Source organism: Balaenoptera musculus, chromosome 8 (assembly GCF_009873245.2).
Source record: "Balaenoptera musculus isolate JJ_BM4_2016_0621 chromosome 8, mBalMus1.pri.v3, whole genome shotgun sequence".
Classification (NCBI taxonomy): domain Eukaryota; kingdom Metazoa; phylum Chordata; class Mammalia; order Artiodactyla; family Balaenopteridae; genus Balaenoptera; species Balaenoptera musculus.
The window spans coordinates 70,479,728-70,507,523 of record NC_045792.1 but is presented as its reverse complement, the minus strand read 5'-3'; the positions used below and the strand labels follow the sequence as shown (position 1 = coordinate 70,507,523).

Genomic DNA, 27,796 nt, shown 5'->3' with positions numbered 1-27,796 from the left:
GGGGCTGGGGTTGAGTCTTGGCTGAGCTGCTCTCTGCCCTGAAGGGAGTGAGGGGTAGGGGTGCTGTGGCTTCAACCCCTGAGGGTCCAGGCCAACTCCACTGCCTCTGCAGGAGTACATTGGTGCATGTGTGGTCCTCATCGCGGCCGTGACCTCCATCTCCAACTCCCTGCACAGGGAGCTCTCTGCCGGCCTGGTGGGCCTGGGCCTTACCTACGCCTTAATGGTGAGTGGCAGCAGGTGGGGCAGAGGAGGAGTCAGACACCAGCCCCTGGGGAAGCTCAGGGCACCTTCCCTGACTGAGACGCTCCCAGGCTTTACCCCACGCTATACCGAGTCTGATGCCAGAAGGACCATGTGGGCAGGAGGGCTTACTGCAGGTCCCTGCCCCTTCACCCAGTCCTGAGCCCCAGATGGGGGTGGGTGAGGGTCCACACTCACTGTAACCCCCATGGAGGGCCCCCTGGACAGTCAGCGGTGGGCAGCAAAAGGCATCCTCAACTGTAAGAAGAGCCATCCTGGTGGCCAGGGACAGGACCAAGTGATCACTGGCTGTGAACGGCTTGCTCCCCACAGGTGTCCAACTACCTCAATTGGATGGTGAGGAACCTGGCGGACATGGAGCTCCAGATGGGGGCCGTGAAACGCATCCACGGGCTCCTGAAAACTGAAGCGGAGCGCTACGAGGGGCTGCTGGGTGAGGGGCGCGGGAGGACTTCTGGGGAAAGGGCCCAGCGTGGATGTGTGTTTGGGTTGCGGGGGACACGAGGAGCCTGGGAGTAGGGGGGCATGCCTGGATACCAGCTGTGGCCCACACCTGGCAGCTGACCCCCAGCCTGGCCCCCAGCACCATCGCTGATCCCGAAGAACTGGCCAGACCAAGGGAAAATCCAGATCCAGAACCTGAGTGTGCGCTATGACAGCTCCCTGAAGCCAGCGCTGAAGCACGTCAATGCCCTCATCTCCCCAGGACAGAAGGTCAGGGGGGCGGGGAGGGCAGAGGGCTGGACAGCCTCACAGAGTCACCTCCTGGCCCTCAGGGCCCTCCAGGCCTCACACCCATTCAGACCCCCAGTCTCCCAGCCCCGGGCCTCTCCCCTTCTCCTCCTGCTGCCCTCACTCACCCACCAAGGAGATGGACAGGACCCCCCCCAGACTCCTCTGACTCAGAGGGGCTTTGTCAGGGCCCCCCACAAATGGTCAGGGGCTCTCCCAGGGCACTGTACCCCGAGCTTCAGACCAGGGTCCTGGGGCAGAGAGTGAGGCCCTGTCCTGGGGAGGGAGCTCCTGTCTGCACTCTGATCCAACTCTGACTGACTCCCCACTCTCTCCCCCTCTGCTCCGACGCTGCCCCTCTCCTCCTGTCTCTTTGTCTCTGTCTCTCTCACTTTGTCGTCGTCTGTGGCTGTCTGTCTCACTGTCTCTGACCTTTAGATGTACCTCTGTCCCTGCCTCTCTTATCCTTCTATATCACCACCTCTGTCACTGTATCGGATGCGATGGGGTGAGAGGTGACTCCAGTTTAAGGTGCGGTACATCCTGCACACGACGCTCAGCCGCCCCTGTGCCCTCCCGCCACACCCAGGCACATAGAGACACACCAGTGGCCCCAGCTCCCCTGCAGTCATGCACTACACCCAGCCAGACAAGTAGGAGCCCCCTCTGGGTCCACTGCAGGAAACAAGCCCAAACCTGGGCCCAGCCCTGGCTAAAGAGATGCTGGTCAGAACGCCAGGACGAGAAGAGATGCTGGGGCTTCCCACGCCTGCACAGCCCAGCACTAGAGGCTCCCAGACACCCCAGGTGCCCACAGCGTACCTGCTCCTCTCTTTCCAGATTGGGATCTGCGGCCGCACAGGCAGTGGGAAGTCCTCCTTCTCTCTTGCCTTCTTCCGCATGGTGGACATGTTCGAAGGTGAGCTGTATGACGGGCACCCCTCATGTACCCACAGCCACGAGATGGGACCTCAGTCCTGGGTATGGTCAGACGTCACAGGAGGCCCAGCCATCACTGCCTTCCCCCGCATCCTCGTTGGGACCCATGTTCCAGGCAGACCCTGTCCCCAGCGCCACCGTCTCCCCGCTCCTTGGTGCCCCACCTGTGACACTGTCTGCATGCAGGGCGCATCATCATCGATGGCATCGACATTGCCAAACTGCCGCTGCACACCCTGCGCTCACGCCTCTCCATCATCCTGCAGGAACCCGTCCTCTTCAGCGGCACCATCCGGTGAGCCCCCTGACCCCTGCCACCAGGCCCACCCCAGACCCAGGCCCGGCTCCGCTCCTCCAGATCTGGGGCATAGAGAGGAAGGGGTGGATGAGACTAGGAGCCTCCCTGGGCAAGCAGCCCTGCTCTAGCTCTGGGCATGAAGGGCTGGCATGGGTTCTTTAAAGCTGCACCCTCATGCCTTTCTCTTTTCCATTAGGCCTAGGCACTGGTAGGGGTCCCCCAACCCTCAAGCCTGGGATGCTTTCCTCCACCCACTGCCAGCACCTTGCTGCCCCCTCCCAGCCAGGCCCCCAAGTCAATCAGTTCCCACTCACTGCTCCCTTCACCAGCCTCACCCTCTGTGCGTCCCCTGGGAATAGAGCCAGGACCCTGCTCCCCTCTCTAAGGGCTTTGTGTGTCACCCTCCAGATTTAACCTGGACCCGGAGAAGAAGTGCTCTGACAGCACACTGTGGGAGGCCCTGGAGATAGCCCAGTTGAAGCTGGTGGTGAAGGCGCTGCCAGGAGGCCTCGGTAACTACTCCTGGCTGAGCACAGGCCGGGTACTAAAGGACGCCTGTAAGGGCTGGGAAGGGACAACTCACACCCGTGTCTTAGCTTTGCCCAGAGTTTAGAGTCTGGGGTCTGGCAGGATCCCAGAGACCATTAAGTTCTACTTGTCACTATACAGGAGCTCAGAGATGTCAAGTGATTTGTCCCAGGTCACACAACTGGTCAGTCAGGATCTGGCCTCTCCTACAGGGCACAGGGGGGACAGTAAGGAGACAGAGCTTGCAAGTCCCCAATGCCATGGTGGTATATTCGGCCCTGCCCTCCACATCCACCTGCCTGCCCAGTTCTGCCCGGAGGGAGGAGAGGACTGACTGGAAATCACAGGCACAGGTCACTCATCAAGGCTACTGGGAAGACTGTGTCCCCACCCCAGGGGTCAGCAGAACCTTTGGTGTATCTGTTGAAACGCCTGGGACAGTGGGGGCCGGCCAAGCCTTGGCTTCAGAAAATCACCCCACCAAGGCCCATACACATGCAAGACGGACACACTCTGTGCTGATGCCAGGGCCACAGCCGTGCATAACTCCAGGGAGCGCTCTTCTCTTTGTAACTCCAGCAGACGGCATCTGTGTTGTGTAAGGTGCAGCCACACTGTGCACACCTGTACTCATGACACACACCTACATATTTACCCCTGTACACACATTTCCTGAAACCCCAAGCCACTCCATCCACTAAACTCACAACGCAGAATTAACTCAGCCCTGCGCCCCCTTCCTGGGGCTGTTTTCAGATGCCATCATCACGGAAGGCGGGGAAAACTTCAGCCAGGGCCAGAGGCAGCTGTTCTGCTTGGCCCGGGCCTTTGTGAGGAAGACCAGCATCTTCATCATGGATGAAGCCACGGCTTCCATCGACATGGCCACGGTCGGTGCTGGGCACACCCATGGGGTGGGGGTCTTGGAGAGGGTTTTCGGGGGTGTTAGGGAGAAGGTTGCACAAAGTAGTCCTGAAACTCAAGTTGCCTTTAACATCAAGAGTCATATGGAGTAGAAAAGGCGAAGGGCTGGGGGACCCTGATTCCAGGTAGTCTTAAGGCTGGAATATAACACACATACACACAAGCTGCACACGGACCCACAAATTTCACACCCATCCCCACAACCCAGCACACCCAGACACACTCACAGCACACACACATGCACACAGCTGAGCTCCCAACAGGCAGAACCCAGCCCCTGAACACTGGGAACCTGGTTGGTCCTATGGGGACTAGAGCCAGAGGGAGGGGGTGGGGCTACGGTTGGGGTCAGATGGGAGCTGTGCCAGAAGCCAGGCCAGACCCCACCCACTGGGCAGGTGAGCCAACAGCTGCTGCTCTGACCTGGCAGGAAAACATCCTCCAGAAGGTGGTGATGACGGCCTTCGCAGACCGCACTGTGGTCACCATCGCGGTAAGGGGCCCATGATGGGGTGCAGGGGGGACACCCAGGGAGATGGCTGGCCTCCTGAGGCTGTCATCAGTGGGCAGCCTCTGGGCTCACCTGCGCCTGGTAATTAAGAGAGGACCCTGTGGCAGTGCAGGGCAAGGAGTCTGGAGGGCTTGCAGGGAGCCTGGATTGCAGGATTTGGGATGTAGGAGGGTTTGTGCCTGCACTTCCCTCAGACCTCCCCTCTTTCTCCAGGTTCCAAGGTCCGCTCCTGTCCCAAGGCCCTGTGAGCTAGGCTAGGGTTACTTCTCCAGAGCAAATGGGAGATGGGGGCGTTGGGAGGATCTCTGAGTCTTGAAGCCTGGAGGTGGGGCAGAGCTGAGACCTGGTGAGGGAGAGGGTGGCATTAGCAGATGGAGGGTTTGGAGTTACAGCCACACCGGGCAAGGGCAGTCACCACAGAGATAAGACATTCTGGCCACATGCCTCCTCCTCCAAGCTGCAGGAGGGATGCCTCAGCTGCCCCAGGCCGGCCCCCCCCCAACCCTGACAGCCCTTCCTGCCCCGCCCAGCACCGCGTGCACACCATCCTGAGTGCAGACCTGGTGATCGTCCTGAAGCGCGGCGCCATCCTTGAGTTCGACAAGCCAGAGAAGCTGCTCAGCCAGAAGGACAGCGTCTTTGCCTCTTTTGTCCGTGCAGACAAGTGACCCACCAGAGCCCAAGTGCCATCCCATGCCCCACCCTGCCCCCACCTCCCGCCCGGGTTCTCTAACTGTAAAATCACTTGTAAATAAAGAGACTGGTTATTTCCTACCAGAGGCCGTGGGTCTGGTGGGCAGGGACTGGGGCGGACCGTGGGTCCCATGGAAGCAGTCTGACTTTAGCATCAGGCAGACCTGAGGAAGCTCTGTGAGTGTGGGCAAAAGCATGTTTCCTCATCTGTGACATGAGGGCTGTCTTAGTCTGCTAGGTTGTATTCGGCTGCTGTAACAAAATACCATAGCCTGGGTGGCTTAAACAGCAGAAATTTATTGTTGACAGTGCTGGAGGCTGGAAGTACAAGATCAAAGTGTCGCAGGCTTGGTTTCTCCTGAGGCCTCTCTCCTCGGTTCCAGACAGCCACCTTCTAGCTGCATCCTCACGCAGCCTTTCCTCTGTGTCCTCACGCAGCCTTTCCTCTGTGTGCACACCCCTTTTATCTCTCTCTCTCCTTATTAGGATACTAGACATATTGGATGAGGCTGCACTCCTATGACCTCAAACTAAATTGCCTCTTCACTGGCCCTATCACATTGCAGGGGCTCCAATATATGAATTTTGGGGGGAATGCAATTCAGTCCATAACAGAGTTATAGTATTTTTGTGATTATCTCATCAGATAAGGTAGCAGATCTGCATATAGCTTGGTCCCTTTTCCTTCTCAGTTTAATTCTTGGATTAAAATCGTGGGTCCCCAGGTACCCCGGATTAGCATTATTTCCATTGCAAATGACAGGAACCCAACTCAAAGTGGCTTAAACAGTGGAATTTATTATCCCATATGACTGAGAAGACCAGGAGGTATACTACTTCAAGCACGGCTAGATCCAGGTGTTTGACATCAGGGGTGATGAATTCCATCTTCCTCTCCCTCCCCTATGACAGATGGCCACTAGCACCTCCAGCTTACATCCTACCCCTCTGAAAAAGAGAGGGGCCTGAATCACATGTCCCCTTGTCCATCCCACACATAAGGACATTCAGAAGTGGGAGAAGGGTGGCCCTTCAGAGAGAAAGCACAGTACATATGCCACAAGTCAGCCAGGTAGTGACTGGGACATACTGGGGCCCAGACACTGGGGAGACTAAAAAACAGCTGTCCTCAGACTCCATGTGCATCATGAGACACGAGTGTATACCTGTCCCACCAAGAAAGGAAGGTGCTTGTTTACATATCATTTTATTATCATTTACATGTTGCCTTCAGTACTGGCTGTGCCAGGCCCTTGGGGTGCAGACCCAGGAGTCTTGGGCCTTCACCCTTGTTGTGTGCAAGGGGGTCAGAGTCATACAGTGTAAAGAAAATCCACCAGTCATTGGAGAGGGGTCCAGTACAGACCCTTCTGGCTATTCCAGGAGCCAGAGGAGCTCGGGAAGGGAGAGCTCTGTGAGGCCTGGCAGGCTGCCTGGGAGAGGCAGGATTTAAGTTGGGCACGGGAAGGGTGGGAATTAGATAAGCAGAGAGCTAGAGAAAAGGGCCCAAGACGGGTAGGGGGAATAAGATCAGAGAGCCTTGAATGCCAGGACAAGGAGTCTGGGACATGCCTATGCACAAAAGGGAAGTGGAGAAGGTTTTTGAATGCGAAAGGGACCTGACAAGTGCAGTGTTTGGGGGAGATGAGTATGAGGAGGTGCAGGATGGAGCAGAGCAGGAGGCTGAGCCCTTTTGGTGGGGGGCTCGCCTTCCTGGCAAGCGAGGCCTCAGGGCCACACTGTGAGGCAAGTCCTAAGCTTTCCAGCTCTGAGATGCCTCTGGGGGCCCAGCACTCCCTCCACTGTTGGGCCTCCCAGGAGCAGAGCCTAAGGAGGGAAAAGAGGATTCCCACCGCCCCCGCCCCCATGCCTACGGCCAGCCAAGGGATTAAAGGGAAGTAGCAAGGGCACAGGGGCACGTCACAGCTCACACTGAAGTCTTGCAGAGATGCCTAAGGCCATCCTAGCCCAAATTCCTCGATAGCTCCCCTGATGGTGTGCCAGCCTCGACTTGGATACCCCATAGATGAGGGTCATCTCAGGTAATTAGAACTGACTCTTCCATACGTGAAATCAAAGCCTGCCTCTGTTCCAGTGTCTATACTGGTTTATACTTTGGACCACACAAAATAACTAGTCCATCCTCCTTGGACTCCAGGGGTTTCTGCGATAGTATCTGAACTCCCTGGGAAGACTCTCCAAGGTTCCTTTTCTGATGGCTGAGCAGCCATAGTTGCCCCAGAGTTTTCCTGTGTAACTCTGTCTCCTTGAGCTGCCCTCTCTGCTCACCCTATTTTCCCTTCCCCACCCTAAGCACTGCATCTCTGGTAGTATAGCCCAAGATCTACCATGAGTAGTAGAGGGGCCCCAAGCCACAGGACAATCCTAGGTTGATGCCTGCAGTAGAAACGCCACTCCTCTTCAGGCCAAGAGCTTAGGACCCCCAGTGCCCAAACCAGCCCTGACACAGCTCCTCAGGCTGCAGGTGTAAGGAGGTGTAAAGCAAGTGCCAGTAGCTCAAACCCCCTTTAAAATGCAGGGGTGGGGGCTTCCCTGGTGGCGCAGTGGTTAAGAATCCGCCTGCCAATGCAGGGGACACGGGTTGGAGCCCTGGTCCAGGAAGATCCCACATGCCGCGAAGCAACTAAGCCCGTGTGCCACAACTACTGAGCCTGCACTCTAGATCCTGCGAGCCACAACTGCTGAACCTGCGTGCCACAACTACTGAAGCCCAAGTGCCTAGAGCCCGTGCTCCACAAGAGAAGCCACCACAATGAGAAGCCTGCGCACCTCAACGAAGAGGAGCCCCCGCTCGCTGCAACTAGAGAAAGCCCACGCACAGCAACGAGACCCAACACAGCCAAAAATAAATAAATAAAATAAATAATTTTTTTAAAATTTTAAATAAATAAATAATAAAATAAGATAAAATAAAATGCAGGGGTGGGATTGAAAGTGTGGGTCATGATTGAGAAGATGCAACCACCCAGGCTTCTGGGCTGCAGCATCCAGCATCCCCTGTAGTGGGTATTAAACTATGTTTCTACACCTACTAAGGTACATCTCCACCCCTCCCCCCGGAAGTCCGTGGCTTTCATCAGACCCTCAAAGGATTCGTGACTCTGAAAATACTAAAATCATCGCCAAAGAAAAGAAGTGGTCAGTTAGGAGTCCTCGGGCCACCTAATCTCCCCGCCCCAACCCCAGTCACCAGGTTGGTGACACAGCTCCTCGGTACCGCCTTTCGCTGGGAGCCCACAAAACCCAGGCGGATATTGACCCAACCCAGGATGGGAAAATTGCGGTGGGACCAGGGCGACAGAGCATCGGTCCCCAGAATGGGAGGGCGGGTCACGACTCCCTTCACGCCCCCCTGCCCCGCCCTGCCCTAATTTCGTAGCGCGTGGTCTGGGAGGAACCTCTTTGGTCCATCTGATTGGTAAAACTCCCAAGGCCAGACGAAGTGAGCCGGGAGAAGGAAGGCGGTGGGAGGTGAATGGCGAGGGGCGGGGCTTGCACTTGTGCCCGCCAGCCCTCCGGCCCAGGAATAGGTCGGGCTCCCCCTGGCGGCCCCCGGCCCCCACTCCACGCCTCCGGCGCTCGGTGTCCTCAATTCTCTACCCCACCTAGCACAGGTCGGTCTCCGCGGGCCGACTGACACACAGAAGGACCGGAGGACGGCCCTCCGCGAGCGCCCGGGCAGCAGGAGGGGGCGGGGAGGCGAGGACTGCGGCTTGATGAGCAGGAGCAGGTGCCGCGGCGAGGAGCGGGGGGTGGCAGGGACGGAGCGGCGGGCGGGGTCGCGGCGCCGGCGTGCGTGCTGCCGGCGCAGAGCCGGGAGGCCGCGGCTTAGAGTGGGCCTCGCCAGCCAGGTCGCGCTGGGGGCGAGGGGATCAGGAGTGGAGCTGGGTGGGGTGGTGACTCTGGAGGGCGGAGGATCCCAAGGAGACAGAGAGGACGAGAGCTAGAGGGAGATCGGAGAGCGGCGAGAGCGCTACGGAGGGTGGGGTAGGAAAGAGGTACCAGGAGGTGAGACGGTATGAAACTGGAGCTTGGAGGGGAGCCCGGGGCAGAAACGGGTGAGGCGGGAAACACGGTGCGGGTTGTGTGGGGTGTGGTCGGTTGGTAAGATCCGGAGGTGTGACGTTCCCAGGTGGGAGAGGTGGGTTGAGAAAGAAGGCTGAGTGGGGAGAAGGGTCCTAGGGAGACGCCCAGGGGTGGTCAGCGAGTGGAGGAGAGCTGAGCTGGGATCCAGAGCCAGGTGGGGAACAGGCAGAGTGGGGGGTTCAGTAGGCAGCTGGCAGGTGGGCTGAGGTGTGAGGCTGGTATAAAGTGAAGGAGGGGCCAGGTGGAGGTGAGGATGAGTCTAGCTGGGGAGGCATCTCAGAAGTGAGGCCGGTGCAGACTTAGGGTGCTCCCAGGGCGGAAACCCCACAGTAGGCTGAAGGCTCAGTCAGGTGGTTGCTCCTCCCCCATGGGGGAGACCTCCCCCTGGTGGTCGCTGGAGCCATGCTGTCCCGCAAAGGCATCATCCCTGAGGAGTATGTGCTGACGCGGCTAGCAGAGGACCCGACAGAGCCCCGGTACCGTGCCCGTGAGCGGAGAGCCCGCTTCGTGTCCAAGAATGGCAACTGCAACGTGGCCCACAAGAACATCCGGGAGCAAGGTCGCTTCTTGCAGGACGTGTTCACCACGCTGGTGGACCTCAAGTGGCCATACACGCTGCTCATCTTCACCATGTCCTTCCTGTGCAGCTGGCTGCTCTTTGCCATGGTCTGGTGGCTCATCGCTTTCGCCCACGGTGACCTGGCCCCTGGTGAGGCTGCTGCTGTGCCCTGCATCACCAGCATCCACTCCTTTTCATCTGCCTTCCTTTTCTCCATTGAGGTACAGGTGACCATCGGTTTTGGCGGGCGCATGGTGACCGAGGAGTGCCCTCTGGCCATCCTGATCCTCATTGTGCAGAACATCGTGGGGCTCATGATCAACGCCATCATGCTGGGCTGCATCTTCATGAAGACTGCCCAGGCCCACCGGCGGGCTGAGACCCTCATCTTCAGCAAGCATGCCGTCATTGCCCTGCGCCACAGCCGCCTCTGCTTCATGCTGCGCGTGGGCGACCTCCGCAAGAGCATGATCATCAGCGCCACCATCCACATGCAGGTGGTGCGCAAGACCACCAGCCCTGAGGGAGAGGTGGTACCCCTCCACCAGTTGGACATCCCCATGGAGAATGGTGTGGGTGGCAATAACATCTTCCTGGTGGCTCCCCTCATCATCTACCACGTCATTGACGCCAAGAGCCCGCTCTATGACCTGGCGCCCTGCGACCTGCACCACCATCACGACCTTGAGATCGTTGTCATCCTGGAAGGTGTGGTGGAAACCACGGGCATCACCACCCAGGCCCGCACCTCCTACCTGGCCGACGAGATCCTGTGGGGCCAGCGCTTTGTACCCATCGTGTCCGAGGAGGATGGCCGCTACTCTGTGGACTACTCCAAGTTTGGCAACACCATCAAAGTGCCCACACCGCTCTGCACGGCCCGCCAGCTGGATGAGGACCCCAGCCTGCTGGATATCCTGACCCTCGCCCGCGGGTCCCTGCGCAAGCGCAGCATGGCCGTGGCCAAGGCCAAGGCCAAGTTCAGCATCTCTCCAGATTCCCTGTCCTGAGCCCTGCTCCCTTGGGCCCCCCTCCTCATGTGTGTGCAGGCCAGTGTGGCATGGTATGTAGAGCGGACGTGGTGCGGGCCCCTCGGCCAGGACAGGACCTGTTAAGAGGCTGGGCCCTCCTCATCTCAGCCTCCCCTCCGGCTGCTCGCCCAGGGTGTTGCAAGGCACTTGTCGCTACTCTATTTCTGGCCTCAGCAGGAGCCTGTACCGGGTTATTTTTGTCCCTGCTCCTCCCAGCCCCAACTCAGGACTGGCTTTCCCCCCGACCCCGCCCCAGGCTAGGGGAGCTGTGAGAAGTGTCAGGCCCTAAAGCTGGGACTCCCATCTAGTCCTTGGCCGCCACGACTGACCGGCTGCAAGCCGGGCGGGTGGCTGGGGAAGAACAGTCCCCAGATGGGAGACCTGCTGCTCTGTTTCTGTGGCCCTGAGAGATGCCTGTGGTGAGGCCCCAGCCCCTACTTGGTCTCTGAAAAGGTGATGGCCAAAAGGGTGGGCCTGGCCTGCTGGAGAGGGCAGGCAATGAGGGAGCACAGTCTAGCTGGAGGGTTGGAGATGTGGAGCCTCCCTGGGGCGGGCTTCGCAGAGAGGAAATGGCACCGGGAGGCTTACCTTGCTGAGCCCTGCCCAGGCACGGGGAAGGGGAGACGGGCCCCTTACCCCTGACCCCAAGGCTTCTTCAATGGGGGCTCCAGGGGCTGGAGCTGCTGCACCTGCCTGCCCCCATTCTGTCCCCGGCCCTGGGAGGCTGGCGTGGGCTGGGGCGGACCCTGGCGTGCCAAGCTGAAAGAGGCTGGGGAGAGACTGGGGTCCTGGGCCCACCACGCTTGGCAGGCCTCAGACTGTACTCTGGCCTGGCTCCCCCCCCAGTGGTTGCCACTCACTTTGTCAAGAGGGTGGCCACGGAGGGCCTTTGGGTTGCTAGAAAAGGAGATGTTGGAAAGCTCAGGATGGAGGGGGTGGGTGAGGTCCCTGAGGCAAAAAGGCCCTCGGTCCTGGCAGGCTTGACCCCCAAGCCGGACTCTTGGAGCAGTGCTGTGTGTACTTGCCCAGAATTCTGCCTTCTCCATTGTCAATAAAGCCTCCCCCTTCGTGACCTAAACTCTGGGCTGTTCTTGCTGGTGGGCAGGGAGAGCAGGGGCGGGCAGCTGCCAGCCTACATCTCAGAGGTGCCATGGACCCTAGCTGGGAGGCCAGGAAAGGGACCTGGGGCTGGCCCTCTTCCCCCAGTTCAGAGACTTCCCCTTCCTGCCTTCGGTAGCCCAGCCTTACAAGACCGTCTGACCATCTCAGTTGGGCACCCATCAGGCTTATAGCCCTGAGCCCTGCCTCCACTCCCAGGGGACTGATGGAAGGCCGAGGGGCTCAAGGAGAGAGGCGGGTATGTCACAGGCATTAGTGTGGCAGTTGGAGCGTTAGCTCTCAAAACAGCTGCTTGAGTTCTAAGACCTTTGTCACATAACTTAACCTCTCTGTGCCTCAGTTGCCTCATCTATAAAGTGGGGATACTAATAGTACCTACCTCATAGAATTGTTGGAGTAAGTGAAAAGCGTTATGTCAAATGCTTGAGTGCCTCGTCCATAACCAGTGCTCAATAAATGTTAACTGTTGAGACTGCTGTTCAATCAGCCACGTGATGAGACAACTGAGCAAGCAAATGCTGAGAGAAGGTGCTATTATATGTCCCCTGGTGATGCATTTCTCTGCCTGGTCTTACTTTCTACACAATGTCCCCTCCCAGCTCAGACCCCAATGACAGGGGCTGTGACTGCACCTGTTACCTGGGCTTCTTGTCTCCATCTCATCCTCTGCACACCATCTGCCATGTAGCCACCAGAGTGGTCTTATTAAAAGACATCATTCTCTCCAATGTCAAGTGCCTCCAATAGTTCCTCATCACCTTCCGGTCAAGGTTAGACCTGTGACCAGTCATTTCAGGCTTTGCCTGCTTTCCAGCCTTACAGCTTACTGTTCTCTGGCCAGGACACTGTGCAACCAGCCGTCCCGCTGGCAGCCTCAGTATCCCCTCCTTGTATTTATCTTCCTACATCTGAGCTTTTGCTTACTTATTCCCTTTGCCTGGACTGCCCAAGCCTCATCTCTACCTGTTGAAATCCATTAAGGTCCAAGCCAAATGATGCCTCCTTGAAGCCTCCCCTGATTCCTCTAGGAAGCGATGGTCCCTTCCCTTCCTCTGTGCTTGTGGGCATTCTACTTTTGCCTGTGTTTATGGGTCCGTCTCCCCATCCCCAAGTCCATGGCTCCTTGAGGTCAGGGACTGTGCCTGATTCAGCACTGTGACTGGCCCTGAGTAAGTGCTGAATGAATGAATGAATGAATGATGGATAATGTACAGGACAACAAGCCAAGGTCAATGCTGCAGTTTGAGGCCTGCAGAGGGCTTTGGCTGGATCAGTGAGAGTTTGTCCCAGGCTACTCCAGAGGCAGGGCCGAACGGCCAGGAAGCTGCTGGTCGAAGCTCTAAGATGCCCCCTCTCTGCACCCACAGACCCCCAACATTGATTCCTTGCTGAGCTGACCTGTTTCTGGTTTAGAGGAAGAAGGGATGAGAAGCTACTCAGAGTTGGCCCAGAGTTCTGGGGACAGTGCCTGGCTCTTGGGACTCAGCTTGGCTGTCCTTAAGACCAGAGGAGGGGGCCAGACTCACTAATGAGAAGCTCCTGGGCAGCACCTTCTCTGGGGACCATCCAGAGTAACCTTCCTCCACTCCCTCATGCACCTTAAACACCTTAAGCACCTTAAAGCTGGTGACAGTGAACCGGCAGAACTGAGGGCTCAGCGCCACCTGCTGACCACAGACAAGACCTACTTGATACCCAAAACTCAGAACCAGTGGTCCTAGGCTTTCGGCTCTGAGACCCCTAGCCTTTAGGCTTAGCTCAGGGAGGAGCTGGAAAGTTCCAGGCATGGAGGGACAGCTGGACCAGCCCTTCCTTGACACCCTCCACCGGATGTTCTTGTCCACTGGTAGCGCTCCCACCATGTGGGGGCACCCCGTTTTTAAGGCACTTGTCTAAACTAGACAAGGGAGCTCCCCTGAGCTCCACTCAGCCCAGCAGGAACTTTTGTGAGAATTTTGTTTCTGATATTCCGCCTCCAGGACAGCATTGGGCGTCACGTGAGAGCAGATGGAGCAGTCCAAGCTCGTCCACACCCTGTGTGCAGAACTGGCTCTCCAGATCCCAAGGATGTAGCTCATGTCACTGTGGTCCAGTGCTGACAGAGGCACTGTTCTCTGGGTTTGCAGATGAGGAATCGGGATCAGACTTGGTGTTAACTTGCTAACATCTCAGAGCTAGTAAGTGGCAGGCCCAAGATTTGAACCCGAGTCTGTCTCAAACCACAGCCCTGCTCCCTTCCCCCTGCTGCAGTCCCAATTTCCTGAGTGCCACCTTTATCTAGGGGTGCCACCTTGCTCTCAACTGTCATGTCTCTAGACCAAGAACAGGAAGGGAAAGCATAACTCAGGAAGGTCCCAGATTTGAGACTGACACAGACTCAGCTATGATAAGTGACAGCCTAGATCACGTCCAAAACACCAAGGGAGCCAGAGGGACTGTTAACTGAGTCCAAGCTTGTACTGCTCGCCGCATGCCAGGCCAATAAATCGAGACGAGTTGTTGAGGCAAAGAACAGCGACTTTATTCATAAAGCCAGCAGACGGAGAAGGTGGTGCGCTTGTGCCCCTAAGAACCATCTTGCATGAGTCAGAATTCAGGCTTCTTTTATACTAAAAGGGGAGGGGGTAAAGTCAAACATGCCCTGGTTCCGGTCAGCCTCCAGAGAGGATGTGTTAATTTCTTCCTTGCTGCAGTCATTCACAGGTGGGCCTGGTCAGGATGTTTCCTTTGAGCTAAACAAAGGTATTTTAGCTTAATGCTCATCACGTGGGAAGCAGGGTTCCCAGGGACGGGCCATTATGTATAATTTAAGCTTATAGGCAACATCCCTTTAGTGATTAACTTGTAATAGAATACAAAGGTTCTTCCCTATTACAGGACCTCACCAACACTTTCTCCCACCCAGTGCATGATGAACCCTCCATCTTCCGCCTTCTTGCAAATGGACTGGGGTCCCTACCTTCCAGGCTACCTTCCCCACAGCCAGTCAGGTGGCAATGCAGACTAATGGGGCACATCTGCCACTCCTGTCTGTCCCCAACTCACACCAGGTGTTGTGACATGTGTCCTGGGCCTCAGTCCTGAGTTCAAGAGAGGAGGGAAGCCAAGCCACCCTCTTTTTTTTTTTTTTTTTTTAGATTATTCTTTTTTTTTTTAATTAATTAATTAATTAATTAATTAATTATTTATGGCTGTGTTGGGTCTTCGTTTCTGTGCGAGGGCTTTCTCTGCTTGCGGCAAGTGGGGGCCACTCTTCATCGCGGTGCGCGGGCCTCTCACTATCGCGGCCTCTCTTGTTGCGGATGGAGCACAGGCTCCAGACGCGCAGGCTCAGCAATTGTGGCTCACGGGCCTAGTCGCTCCGTGGCATGTGGGATCTTCCCAGACCAGGGCTCGAACCCGTGTCCCCTGCATTGGCAGGCAGATTCTCAACCACTGCGCCACCAGGGAAGCCCCACAAGCCACCCTCTTGAGTAGTGAAACTGAATTGCTAGTCTGGAAAAACTAGCCCACTAGCCATACTGGAAACCTGCTCAGGCCTAATGCCTCTGGATTTGGCATCTCCAGCCAGTCACCACATGGCCCACATGTGGCCCACTAAGGTGGACCTCCAGCCTTTCTGCTGGGGAGGACTCACCCAGCTTCTATGGAACCCATTCTCCTCAGGTAGCATCCTCCCAGCTCTGTCCTGCTCTTGAGTTCCTCTCCAACATCTTCTTTTAGGGAGAACTTTCCTAGGGAGCTTGCTGCAGGGAGTAGCCCTGGATCCCCACACATCTCTGGGCTCACCTCTGAGGTCTCCCCAGGTCCAGTGTCAGACACCCTATTGTACCAAGACATGCAGAAGACTTGGGGGAAGAAGACATGAATGCTGCTGACCCTAGACTGGGGCAGGCCTGAAGAACAACAGATCTGTTCCAACTTGAAAGGAGTTGCGGAAAGGCCGAACAATGGGATTAAGGTCAGAACTGAGTTCCAAAGAGTGGGTTTGTTGCATTAGAATCTAGATTACTGGCATCCTCTGTGCCAGGACCACCTGATTGGGGCATTGTACATCTTCATCTACCTACACGCTACTCTATTTCCACTCTGGGCTGGCCCAACTCTGGAGTGATGTGAAAGGCAGGCTACCTAGACTGGCCAACCTGGGTACAGGAGTATGAAGTTCTGTCTTTCCCCCATACTTAGGTCCTTCCAGGAACTGATGCCAATGAGTGAAGCAGTGATACACTACACAATTTATTACGCAGCCCTGCCTCTGCGTACTCTTCATTTGATCAACTCCAGTTTTTCCCATAATGCCATTATTATTGGGGAAGAGAAGATACTCCAGGGTAAACCAGAGGGAAGTAAATAACTACAGTTCTGACTGAAACTTTGACATAGGTCTGATACCTGTGAAGGGAGGAAGAAAGGACGATTGGCTAGCAAGAGCGTCAGATGACAGTGCAACTCCAAGAAAATCTCAGCCACCCCAACAGGGAGCTCCAAAGATTCCTGCCTTGATCAGCCATTGGCTGGCCAGGAGAGCATGGCATAAGCTCAAAAGCTACAGCAGATCCCAGAGATGCCATAGCTGGAACATGGTGGCTAAGTACACTCTTCATAGCAGGCTCTGTCTTGGAGGGGGTCTCAGCAGCACATATCCATGGCAACCACACTTTTGGGTCAAAATTCAACTTCCTGGGGAGCTGTATCAGTTAGCTTTTGATACGTAACAAGCCACCCTAAAACACAGTGGCTTTGAAAAAATAAGTATTTCTCAAAAAAAGAAAGAAAGAAAGAAAAAAAAAGGGACTTCCCTGGTGCTCCAGTGGTTACGACTCCACGCTTCCACCGTAGGGGACACGGGTTCGATCTCTGGCCAGGAAAACTAAGATCCCACATGCCGTGACACAGCCCACCCCCGAAAAAAAAGAAAAAGAAAAAGAAAAAATAAGTATTTCTCATGCATTTGAGAGTTGGTTCTGTTGGTGCTGATGATCTTAGCTAGATTTGCTTACATGTCTGGTGGCTGTCATCTGATCTAGACTGGCCTCCACTAGAGCAACTAGCTCCAGCTTCCAGGGTCTCTCATCCTGTAGCAGGCTCTGATTCCAGTGTCTCTCACCCTCCAGCAGGCTCTATGAATCAGTTGGCCAACTTTAGACAAACAGCCTTTTTTCTTGATTAATGGATTGTTCTGCTTTTCCTAAAGCATTTATAATGAGATATATTAGCTATTGCACAGATTCTGCCTTGGCAGGCTCATAAATAACTGGAGGCAATTTTATTACCTAGAACCATTTAACCAACACATTTACACTGGTCTCAACAGCTTGAGTTATTTTATTTGCTATGTGGGCCAGAGGGATAAACATGTTTGGAAACATGTTTTAGTTTGGAAACACCCTCACTAGCGTTAGAAGTTCTTGGTTAAACCAGTAAAATCTGGGTGGTAAGTTATCTCATTGAGCTATTAAAAAAATATGAGCAACTGGGGGAAGGAATTCCCCTCTCTGAGCTATGGATTCTATATGTGAGAACACTAGTGCAGCCCACATCATTCACAGGCCTGGTGTGAACAATGAGGTCAGGTTTGATTTACAGTGAGACTTTATTATGAGAAGGCAGAGGGGCTTTACAATGCATCTCCCCAGAGTCCCAGGCCACCACATGGAGACCAAATGAGACAGTTCCTCCCCAACACATCAGAAAAAGCCACACACCATAAATACACTTAGAATATCCCAGCATCAACCCTGAGAACTCCCCAACACCATGCATTGGCCGTGAGTTCTGAACTCCCAGAGCCTACTCCAAAACATAAGTCTAAACTTTGCTTTGCAGCCTCTTACCTTTTCCAAAGAAAAAAATATAAAAATAAAATTACTAAGATCAGTACAGTAAAGATCAATCCAATACACAACCAAACAATCCACGAGTCAGTTTTCTTCTCAGATTCTGCAGAGAAAGAAGAGGAGAACATTAAGAGGAAACCTACTGGTAGGGGCCAAAGAGACCACACGACTGCTTCTAGGATCTGTGTGGTTGTGTGTCATCTTCCCTGTCAGAGATAGAACCACCAACCTTCTGCCACACGTCTTTGCGTCCTCCATCCTATCACTTAACACCTCCACACATCAAACAGCCTGCTTAGCACTTGCCAGAAAAACACCGCAATATCAAACACCACATACAATATACACATGCCATGCACACGTTCAAAGCTTCCATACTACTACACTACCCTATATCACTTGTATACTGCTATAGACTGAATGTCTATCTCCCCTCAAAATTCTTATGTTGAAATCCTAATGCCCAATATGATGGTATTAGGAGGTGGGGATTTGGGGAGCTTTAGGTCATGAGGGTGGAGCCCTCATGAGTCAGATTAGTGCCTTATAAAGGAGGCCCTTGAGAGATCCCTCGCCCCTTCCACCATGTGAGGACACCATGAGAAGTCTGAAACCTGAAAAAGGGCTCTCACTTAGCCATGGTGGCACACTAATCTCAGAATTCCAGCCTCCAGAACTGTGAAAAATAAAGTTCTGTTGTTTATAAGTGACCCAGTCTGTAGCAATTTGTTGTATTGGGTTGGCCAAAAAGTGCCTTCGATTTTTAAGTAAAAATAAAAGACACATTTTTCATTTTCACCAAGAGCTTATTGAACAACGTATTCACCCTTTTGTTCCACTATCTTCTGCCGTTTTTCAGGCAACTTCATAATTCCATCTTCCCAAAACTTTTTATCTTTTTGAGCAAAGAACTGTTCCAGGTGCCTTTTATAGTCTTCCAGGGAATTGAAATTTTTTCCATTAAGAGAATTTTGTAAAGACCAAAATAAATGGAAATCCAAAGGTGCAATGTCTGGTGAATACAGCAGATGGATCAGAACTTCCCAGCCAAGCTGTAACAGTTTTTGCCTGCTCATCAAAGAAACATGCGGTCTTACATTATCCTGATGGAAGATTATGTATTTTCTGTTGACTAATCCTGGACGCTTTTCGTCGAGTACTGCTTTCAGTTGGTCTAACTGGGAGCAGTACTTGTTGGAATTAATCGTTTGGTTTTCCGAAAGGAGCTCATAATAGAGGACTCCCTTCCAATCCCACCATATACACATCACCTTCTTTGGATGAAGACTGGCCTTTCGTGTGGTTGGTGGTGGTTCATTTCGCTTGCCTACGATCTCTTCCGTTTCACGTTATTATACAGTACCCACTTTTCATCGCCCGTCACAATTTGTTTTAAAAACAGAACATTTTCGTTATGTTTAAGTAGAGAATTGCATGCAGAAATACGGTCAAGAAGGTTTTTTTCGCTTAACTTATGTGCAACCCAAACATCAAAGAGATGAACATAACCAAGCTGGTGCAAATGATTTTCAATGCTTGATTTGGATATTTTGAGTATGTTGGCTATCTCCCGCGTGGTATAATGTTGATTGTTCTCAATTAATATCTTGATTTGATCGCTATCAACTTCAACTGGTCTACCTGACCGTGGAGCATCGTCCGGCAAGAAATCTCCAGCACGAAACTTCGCAAACCACTTTCGACACGTTTGATCAGTCACAGCACCTTCTCCATACACTGCACAAATCTTTTTTGCATTTCGGTTGCGTTTTTACTTTTCTTGAAATAATAAAGCATAATATGCCAAAAATGTTGCTTTTTTTCTTCCATCTTCAATATTAAAATGGCTACACAAAAATTCACCAATTTTGATGTCTTTTTTTAAATGCACACTGATATGACAGCTGTCATGGACAATCTAACAAAACTGTTTTGAATGAAGTTAAAGACAACTAAGTGCTAATAGAGCCATCTTATGGAAAAAAACGAATGAACCTTTTGGCCAACCCAATAGCAGCCCATACGGACTAACACATATACATATCACCCAGACAAATCCCTTATACCATACACACAAAGCATATTTCAATTTCATATTCCCCATGCCCCACACATATCCTAAACACATCCCTGCACACACCACCCACCCACACAATCCCTAGTCCTTACTTCCAGGAACAATTTCTCTCTCCCTTCAGGGCCATCCCAAGCCCCATCTGGCACACCCTGACCACATTCCCCAGGGCCACTAGTTAGCCTCTGCCTTCCTTACCTCCCTCAGCTCTAGGCAGATGCATTGGACCAGCAGGACCAGAGCCATGACCCTGGAAGCCAGGTCATCACCACTCTCTACCTATTAGACCATCTGTCCCGGCTTAAGGACCTAATCTGGACCGCTGACTCTGGGGCTGAGCTAAACCAGACCAAGCTTTCTCTCCTTCCCTATTGGCCCCCATATTCCCCTAGACTGTGTGGTAACCAAAGTTGATATTATACTCCTCTCAAGATGAAAAGTTGGGGAAATGTCTAGGGGGATGCTTACCTATCAGAATTGGGGTGAAGTTGAAACTCTGGCACATGAGTGAGGATACATGCCATACCACACACTGGTAGATGGTCACATTGTCTTCCAGAGAGGGCTTCAGCCTCAAGTAGCTAGTGATATTAAATGTACCATCCTCATTCTTGATGGTGGGGCCAGTGATGATGTCCTCAGAAATCTCCTGGAACTGGGGATCCTTCTGGGTCCACCTTTTCCACGTTATGCTAATATCCTCTGGGTAGAATCCACTTGACTTACACAAAATATGTTTGTCTTCATTATCTTTCACCATGGCTTGCTCCAGAAACAAGCTACTGACTGGGTGAGCTGCCAGGGGAGAGAAATCATGCCTTGAGGGTAGGTAGGGACTTGCTTATTATCAGCCCAATGTCAGACCCATGGCAAGCCTTCAGGAAAGGTGAGTAAACTGAATGGTATTCTGCCTAGGCTAAATGTTCGGGGTATGCTGGTCCCAGTGCTGGCAGGGTGCTGATATGCTGTGACCCTGAAACTCACCACAATTTAATAAAGCAGAGTTTCTTAAGCCCCTCTGTGTCATAGACACCGTTGAGAATCTGAGGAAAGCCTTGGAACAGTGTTGTGGCAGAGACTGCTAATTGTTGCGAATCTCCATTCTTCAATGACACCTCCAAGTTAAAGCTACTTCTCCCACCCTCCTCTGCAGCTGGGTGTAGGCATGTGAACTAAGGGTCTGGAAGTTTGGATGTATTCAGAAGTAGTGAGAGCAACTTCTAAGAAGTCTCCTGAAATAACAAGGGTATCTTAAAGAAAAGAACAGTGTTTCTCCCCCTCCACTTCTTCCTTCCTGCAGAATGGCTGCAATACCACGTCATGACTGGAGATGGAGAAGCCATTTCCAAGCACAAGGTGGAAATGCAGGTTGAGGATGGCAAAGTGACGAGACAAAAGGATCCTGGGTCCTAGATGATCACAGAACTGCCATACATGCCCTGGGTTGGCTACATTTTTGTGAAAGGAAAATAAACTACCTTCTTAAAAGCACTATTGACTTCTGGCTTCCCTCTGACATGTAAAGACCTAAAGTCATCACTTCTATCCTCATAACAGGAAAAAAAAGCTGAGCTGAACAAACTGCAAATCCACAGCTTTTCTTAGATCCATCAGAGAATTGAGGTGACAGGGCAAACCACCACCCTGAAAAAAGACAGGCAGATTGAGAGAATCACAGCTGAGATCATAAAACCTTAAGCAGAAGGTACTGGAGTAATAAACTGGTCGACACACTTAAGCAGTAACTCTGACAAATTGCTAAAGGATAAGTGTGGACAAGATTGAGAATAAAAAACTCCTAAAGGCCCAGTCTTAGGGGGGAGTCACAACACTTTCATGAGTTTTACCTCCCAGAATCCCACCACGCTCTCACTGTGAAGATCCAAGAAAAACTCCCTCCTATTTTGAGCAGTGGGGAGAGGAAAAGTAACTATTTAAAAATATACCCAGTGCATTCTCCATAATAAAGGATGCTCTCAAGGGAAAAGACTTTGCCAGAGTCTTGCCTGACCTGGGATAGTGATGATTAGCCAACTCCAGCCCCCTCTAGCCTTCCCGCCTCACCTAGAAACACTTCTGAATGTGAGACAGCCTAGGGGTTCAGGCAACTCAAAGAATGAGATTTAACCATAAGATTATAGACTGCTTCTCCTCCACAACACCTTACCACTACATCAACAGAGCTCCAGAATGATAACAGTAGATTACAACTGAGAGAGCTGTTAAACACAGGCTCTGTTTAAGGTGTTCATAGGGAAATTAAAACAAAACAATGAAGGGGGAAAACTCTGGCACCTACAGGTACAGCATTAACACTAAACACAGCCTAACGTCTAGCCAAAGCAACATAGACTCTCACACCAAAAGCCTATTCACCTCAGTTCTTACTATCTGATACATAATATCTCATTTTCAACAAAAATTTACAAGGCATGCTGAAAAGTATGAAAAGACAAAGCAAGCCTCAGAACCAGACTCTCGTATGACACAGATTTTAGAATTATCAGATAGAGAATTCTAAATAATGATTAAAATGTTAAGAGCACTAATGGAAAAAGCAGACAACATGCAAGAACAGATGGATAATGTAAATAGAGAGATGGAAACTTTAAGAAAGAATCAAAAGGAAATGCTAGAAATCAGAAAGATTATAAAAGAAATGAAGAATGCCTCTGATGGGCTCATCAGTAAACTTCACAGTGCCAAGGAAAGAATCAGCTAGCTTAAAAATGTCAATAGAAACTTCCCAAACTGAAATGCAAAGAGAAAAAAGAATGGGGAAAAAAACCAGAAGGGACCAGAATATCCAAGAACTGTGCGATGACTGCAAAAGGTAACATATGTAATAGGAATACCAGAAGAAGAAAAGAGAAAGGAGCAGAAGAAACATTTTGAAAAATAATGGCTGAGAATTTTCCAAAATTAATGACAGACACCAAAGCACAGATCCAGGAAGCTCAGACAACACCAAGCAGAAAAATACCAAAAAAAGAAAAAAAAAATCTATACCTAAGTATACCATATTCAAAATGCAAAAAATCAAAGAGAAAATCTTGAAAGAAGCCAGAGGAAAAAAATAACTTACCTATGGAGGAACAAGGATAAGGATGACATGGGACTTCTTAAATGCAAGCAAGAAGAGAGTGGAGTGAAATAGTTAAAGTATTCGAAGAAAGAAAACCCCACCAATCTAGACTCCTATATCCAGAAGAATTACCCTTCAAAAATGAAGTATACTTTCTCAGATAGACAGAAACTGAGGAAATCTGTCGCCAGTAGACCTGCTTTGTTACATGTTAAAAGAAGTTCTTCAGAGAGACGGAGAATGATATAGGTCAGAAACTAGAATCTACAAAAAGAAAGGAAGAGTGTCAGAGAAGGAATAAATGAAGGCAAAATAAAACATTTATTTTTCTTATGCTTAACTGATCTAACAGATCATTGTGTTCATTCAAAATAATAATAGCAACAATGTACTGGGTGGTTATAGCATATGAAAAAGTTAAATGAATGACAGTAATGTTATAAGAGATGGGAGAGAAGAACTGGAAATACTGTTATTAAGTACCTGTACTACCCATGGAGCAATACAGTGTTATTTGAAAGCAGACTTAAATTAGTTGTAAATGTACACTGCAAACTCTAGGACAACCATTAAAATAAATTTTAAATAAGTATAATTGATATATAGAGAAAAGAGAGAAAATGGTATCATATAAAATATTCAATTAAAACCAGTGAAGGCATAAAAAGAGGGGAAAAATTAAATTTAAAAAATTTTAAAAACAAAGGGCACCAAATAGAAAACAGATACAAACACGATACATATCAGTCCAACTATATACGCAATCACTTTAAATGAATGGTCTAACTACATCAAGTATAAGACAGAGACTGTCAGAGTGGATTAAAAAAAAAGCCTCAAACATGTGCTTTCTACAAGAAACCCACTTTAAATATGAGGACCCAAATAGATTAAAAGTAAAAGGATTGAGAAAGATATACCATACTAATACAAACCCAAAGAGAACTTGAGTAGCTATATGAATTTCAAAGTAGCCTTCAGAACAAGGAAAATTATCAGGGGAAAAAAAACTAAGGAAATCTGAATAAACTATGGACTTTAATGAATAATGTATCAATATTGGTTCATTAATTATAACAAATATACCATAAATACAAGATGCTACTAATGGGGCAAGTGGGGTGCGGAGGCAAGAGTAATATGGGAACTCGGTACTATCTTTCCAATTTCTCTGTAAATCTAAAACTCTTCTAAAAAATAAAGTGTATCTAATTTTTGGAAAAAAATACCTTTTATTTTAGGCCTTCTGTCAGTTGCAGAGGAAATGAATTCTAATATACATGCCCATTACCAAAATTAATATGTACAAAACATTCAAAGTCTTAAGTACAATTATGGAGGGCTCACAGACACTGCCCCTCAGTTACAGGCTGAATTGTACGCACCCCCCCAAATTCATATGTTGAAGTCCTAATCCTAGTCCCTCAGACTGTGACTATGTTTGAAGGTAGGGTTTTTATTTAGGTTGGTAAGTTAAATGAGATCATTAGGTTGAGTCCTCATCTAATATGACTGATATCTTTATAAGAAGAGGAGATTAGGATACACAAACACAGAGGGAAGAGGGGGTGAAGACACAGGGAGAAGACAAGCACCTACAAACCAAGGAGAGAGGCCTCTGAAGAAACCAACCCTGCTGTCACCTTGATCTCAGACTTCTAGACTCCAGAATTGTGAGAAAATAAATTTCTGTTGTTTAAGCCACCCAGTCAGTGGTGTTTTGTTATGGCAGCCCCAAGCTCATCCACAGAGTATCTGACCTATCTATAACAGAAGAAAGTGGAGCTCAAAAACGTGTTTAGGGAAAAGTGTTGTTATAAATCTTGACTGAGCACCTACCTCACAACAGCACTGGCTGAGCGTTTTCATATATGATCTTGTGTAATCCTCAGAACACTATGAGGCAGGTATGACTTATCACCTCATTTTGCACATGCAAAATGAGGGAAAATTCATTTGCACATGGGAAAATTCACGTGTAACAATGTTAAATGGCTGACCCAATCACTCAGTTTGGAAGCAACAAAGTTAGAATAGGATTCAGATCCATGGAACCAGAGTGCAGTCTCTCTCCTTCCCTAGTTACCTTTCAGAGGTACCTCTTCATTTAAGACTAACTGTCCACACACCAGGGAAATATATAATTTATATATATATATATATATATATATATATATATATATATATATATATATATATATAATATATATAATTACTTTGACTATCTTTTACTGCGAACTTAAAATGGGCCAAACACTATTCTAAGCATCTTCCTTGCATTTTTCATAGCCTCTTCCCTACAATCAATCCTCTTAGAAAAGTACTATTACATTTGTTTAGAGGGAGGGGCATTGAGATTCAACGTGATTAATAACTTGTCCAAAGTTGTCTAGAAGTCCATGGAAGCCCAGGACTCAAACCCACATCTATTTGACTCCTAGGCCCATGCTCTGCTCTACTTGGTCCATCTACATCACCACCCTAAGCCCCATCACCATGGGAATCACAGGGCACTGCCCTCAGGCACTCACCTACAACCTCCAGCCAGACTCTCCCCTGTGCCTTCTGAGGAGTGACCACCAACTCACATCGGTACTCTCCTGCTTCCCACAGTTGGACCCCAGGCAGCTGCAGTGAGGCATCCCCCCTCTTCAGCCTCCATGGAGACACGTTGGCTCCATGTCGGAACGCCACTTTGTGGTCTCCAAAAAATTCAAACAGTTTGATCTCTGTTTCAGACACCTGAGCCTTCCGAAACCAGGTGATACCCATACTGTTGATGTCCAGGTGTGGGAAACCAGGGATCTTGCACAAGATAGTCGCATTTTCATTCAGGAGAACCATCTGAGTCCTCCCTGCCATCTCCACTTCCAGAACACCTGGGGCAATATGAGAATTCTGTTATGGAAGACCCTTGGAAGAAACATAGGCCTGGGGCTCTAAAACACTGCCATATAATTGGAAACAACTTCCCTTTTTGTGGGGGCGGGGGGAGGGGTCTTCAGATACAAAGGACCTTAGTTCATGGCCCCTCATTAATCCACATAAAATCCTTCAACTTTGTTCTTTTTTTTTTTTTCCAAGATTGTTTTGGCTATGCTGGGTGCCTTGCAATTTCAGAGGAATTTGAGAATCAGTTTATCAATTTCTACAAAGAAGTCAGCTAAGTGTCTAACAGGAATTGAACTGAATCTGTAAATCAATTTGGCAAGTATTGCCATCTTAGCAATGTTGCTTCTAATCCACAAATGTGTTTGGGGGATGTGTTACGGACTGTTTGTGTCCCCACCAAATTCATATGTTGTGGCCTAATCCCCAGTGTGATGGTATTCGGAGGAGGGGCCTTTGGGAGATAATTAGGTCATGAGGGTGAGTCCTCATGAATCAGATTAGTGCTCTTATAAGAGACATGAGAGGGAGTTTCCTGGCAGTCCAGTGGTTTAGACTCTGTGCTTCCACTGCAGGGGGCATGGGTTTGGTCCCTGATCGGGGAATTAAGATCCCACATGCCACGCAGCCAAAAAATAAATAAATAAAAATAAAAAATAAGAGACATGAGAAATATGAGATATCTCTCCAAACCTGAGGATATAGTAAGAAAGTGTTCATCTACAAGCCAGGAAGGGGTCCCTCACCAGGAACCAAATCAGTCAGCACCTTGATCATGGACTTCCCAGCTTCCAGAACTGTGAGAAATAAACTTCCTGTTTTGGCAGCATGCATGCGGGATCTTAGTTCCCCAACCAGGGATCAAACCTGTGCTCCCTGCAGTGGAAGCGTGGAGTCTCAACCACTGGACCGCCAGGGAAGTCCCAGAGTAAATTTATTTCACGCCCCTCCGTTCCAGCAACTGGCATGATGCAAGAGAGGCAGAGGTTTAAAGAACATCAGAGCGCGTGCTCACAGGCCTCGTACAAGTGCCGACTCCGCACATAGTAGGCGTCAGTATACAACTGTTGAATCAGTAAATGAATCCGCATTTCACAATAGAGAGTTCAGGGTTGGTTGGGGCTTTTTAAGATATTTAGCCCCAGCCGGACTCGGACCTCACAGCGTAGCGAAAGCCACGCCTCCTCCCTCCCGGCCTCCTTACTTCTCTCCCTGCCTCCTTCCTTCTCTCCCTCCTGCCCTACCTGCGGTGAGCAGCATGAGCCTCAGGAGCAGCACCGGAACCAGGAGCACCGCACGGAGCCCCACCACATGGGGCCGGCCGCCCTCTGTGCCATGGCCACAGCCTCCCGGAACCGGCATCCTCGAACTTCCTCTTAGTTGCTTTCTTCCTCTTAGGAGTGGGCAGCTCCTAAGGAGTGGGTGGATGGAACATCTCTTGCGCGGTGACTGGAACTTTATGCAGAATTAGTTAATGGCGCATTTTCACCTTCTGCAACTCTGCGAGAAGTCGTTTTGGTTGCTCCGTTCACAGAGAAGTTACCGCCAGCGCCTTGCCCAGTCACACCTCCACCGGCTGCGCGCGCGCGCCCAGGAGTGGGAGCGGCGGGCAGTGGGCAGGCAGTCCCCGCCTCCGAGCGCGCCGGCCGGCAGGGGCACAGGGTTCGCGTCAGCCTCTACGTTCGCTTTGTAAACTGAGGCCAGGATCCGATCGCCTGGGCGCTGCTCTAAGGAAGATCCACTATGCAGGAGCGCATTGGGGGCAATTGTTCTTACCATCAGCATGATAAACTAACATTACTTTTTTTTTTTTTTTTTTTTTTTACGGTTCTGAAAAGTCATTCTTTATTTTGATACTGAGAAATGGATTATTTCCTGCCATATCAGTAAACAGAGGCTGTCACAGTCACCGGGGATTGTAGCCACCACCAGAAGGTAAGCTGGTGAGCCCTGAGGCAACTCAGGAAGGAAAGAATACCTGCCATCTAGCAGCCATCAGACTGCAGCCACTCCCTTCAAAAACACAGGACACTGGCCCCAGATAGTTGAGGTACATATCAAAGGAATGATTTCAGTGAGCCCAGACTCTTGCATCTTCCCATACATAGAAATGGGCTTAATTCCTTAACTTGGGGTATCTGGTTTTCTTTAATTAACAATAATCTTTTGATGTTCCCGACTACCTGCCCTTTGTTGCAAAACC

The 27,796-nt window shown here is 50.7% G+C and overlaps 3 protein-coding genes across 8 annotated transcripts in view; 2 read left to right on the top strand and 1 right to left on the bottom strand.

The window, feature by feature from the left end:
- Window positions 1-4,947, top strand: part of ABCC8 (ATP binding cassette subfamily C member 8) — a 74,564-nt gene extending 69,617 nt beyond the window's left edge. For 3 of the 5 annotated variants that reach the window (XM_036862611.1, XM_036862609.1, XM_036862612.1), the window contains 9 exons: window positions 113-226; window positions 577-697; window positions 848-978; window positions 1,837-1,915; window positions 2,122-2,230; window positions 2,642-2,745; window positions 3,518-3,651; window positions 4,116-4,178; window positions 4,727-4,947. In XM_036862611.1, the coding sequence (XP_036718506.1) occupies window positions 113-226; window positions 577-697; window positions 848-978; window positions 1,837-1,915; window positions 2,122-2,230; window positions 2,642-2,745; window positions 3,518-3,651; window positions 4,116-4,178; window positions 4,727-4,864 (993 nt within the window). In that variant the 3' untranslated portion in view covers window positions 4,865-4,947. The other 2 variants (XM_036862614.1, XM_036862613.1) reach the window with 2 other exon arrangements.
- Window positions 4,948-8,675: 3,728 nt separating this feature from the next.
- Window positions 8,676-11,658, top strand: KCNJ11 (potassium inwardly rectifying channel subfamily J member 11). The gene is made up of 2 exons (XM_036862489.1): window positions 8,676-8,968; window positions 9,415-11,658. Exons 1-2 carry the CDS (start codon window positions 8,929-8,931, stop codon window positions 10,563-10,565), a joined length of 1,191 nt encoding a protein of 396 aa, XP_036718384.1. The 5' UTR covers window positions 8,676-8,928; the 3' UTR covers window positions 10,566-11,658.
- A 3,526-nt stretch (window positions 11,659-15,184) lies between these two features.
- On the bottom strand, window positions 15,185-27,227 carry NCR3LG1 (natural killer cell cytotoxicity receptor 3 ligand 1). 2 transcript variants are annotated; one of them, XM_036859225.1, is made up of 5 exons: window positions 26,838-27,227; window positions 25,236-25,583; window positions 20,088-20,414; window positions 17,543-17,648; window positions 15,185-16,896 (listed from the first exon to the last, which is right to left on the bottom strand). In XM_036859225.1, exons 1-5 carry the CDS (start codon window positions 26,953-26,955, stop codon window positions 16,875-16,877), a joined length of 921 nt encoding a protein of 306 aa, XP_036715120.1. In that variant the 5' UTR covers window positions 26,956-27,227; the 3' UTR covers window positions 15,185-16,874. The 2 variants fall into 2 exon arrangements, with proteins under 2 accessions (XP_036715120.1, XP_036715121.1); XM_036859226.1 differs by lacking the exon at window positions 15,185-16,896 and having other exon boundaries at window positions 17,283-17,648; window positions 26,838-27,223.
- Between the last annotated feature and the right edge of the window lie 569 nt (window positions 27,228-27,796).

Coding starts and splice junctions, on each gene's coding strand:
- KCNJ11 (XM_036862489.1), top strand. CDS start 8,929: ATGAAACTGGAGCTTGGAGGGGAGCCCGGGGCAGAAACGG. Junction 8,969..9,414: donor GGAGCCCGGGGCAGAAACGG/GTGAGGCGGGAA, acceptor TGTCCCGCAAAG/GCATCATCCCTGAGGAGTAT.
- NCR3LG1 (XM_036859225.1), bottom strand. CDS start 26,955: ATGCCGGTTCCGGGAGGCTGTGGCCATGGCACAGAGGGCGGCCGGCCC. Junction 20,415..25,235: donor AGTCTGGCTGGAGGTTGTAG/GTGAGTGCCTGA, acceptor CTCCCCTGGCAG/CTCACCCAGTCAGTAGCTTG. Junction 16,897..17,542: donor TATTTTTTTCTTTGGAAAAG/GTAAGAGGCTGC, acceptor TAAATGCTTTAG/GAAAAGCAGAACAATCCATT.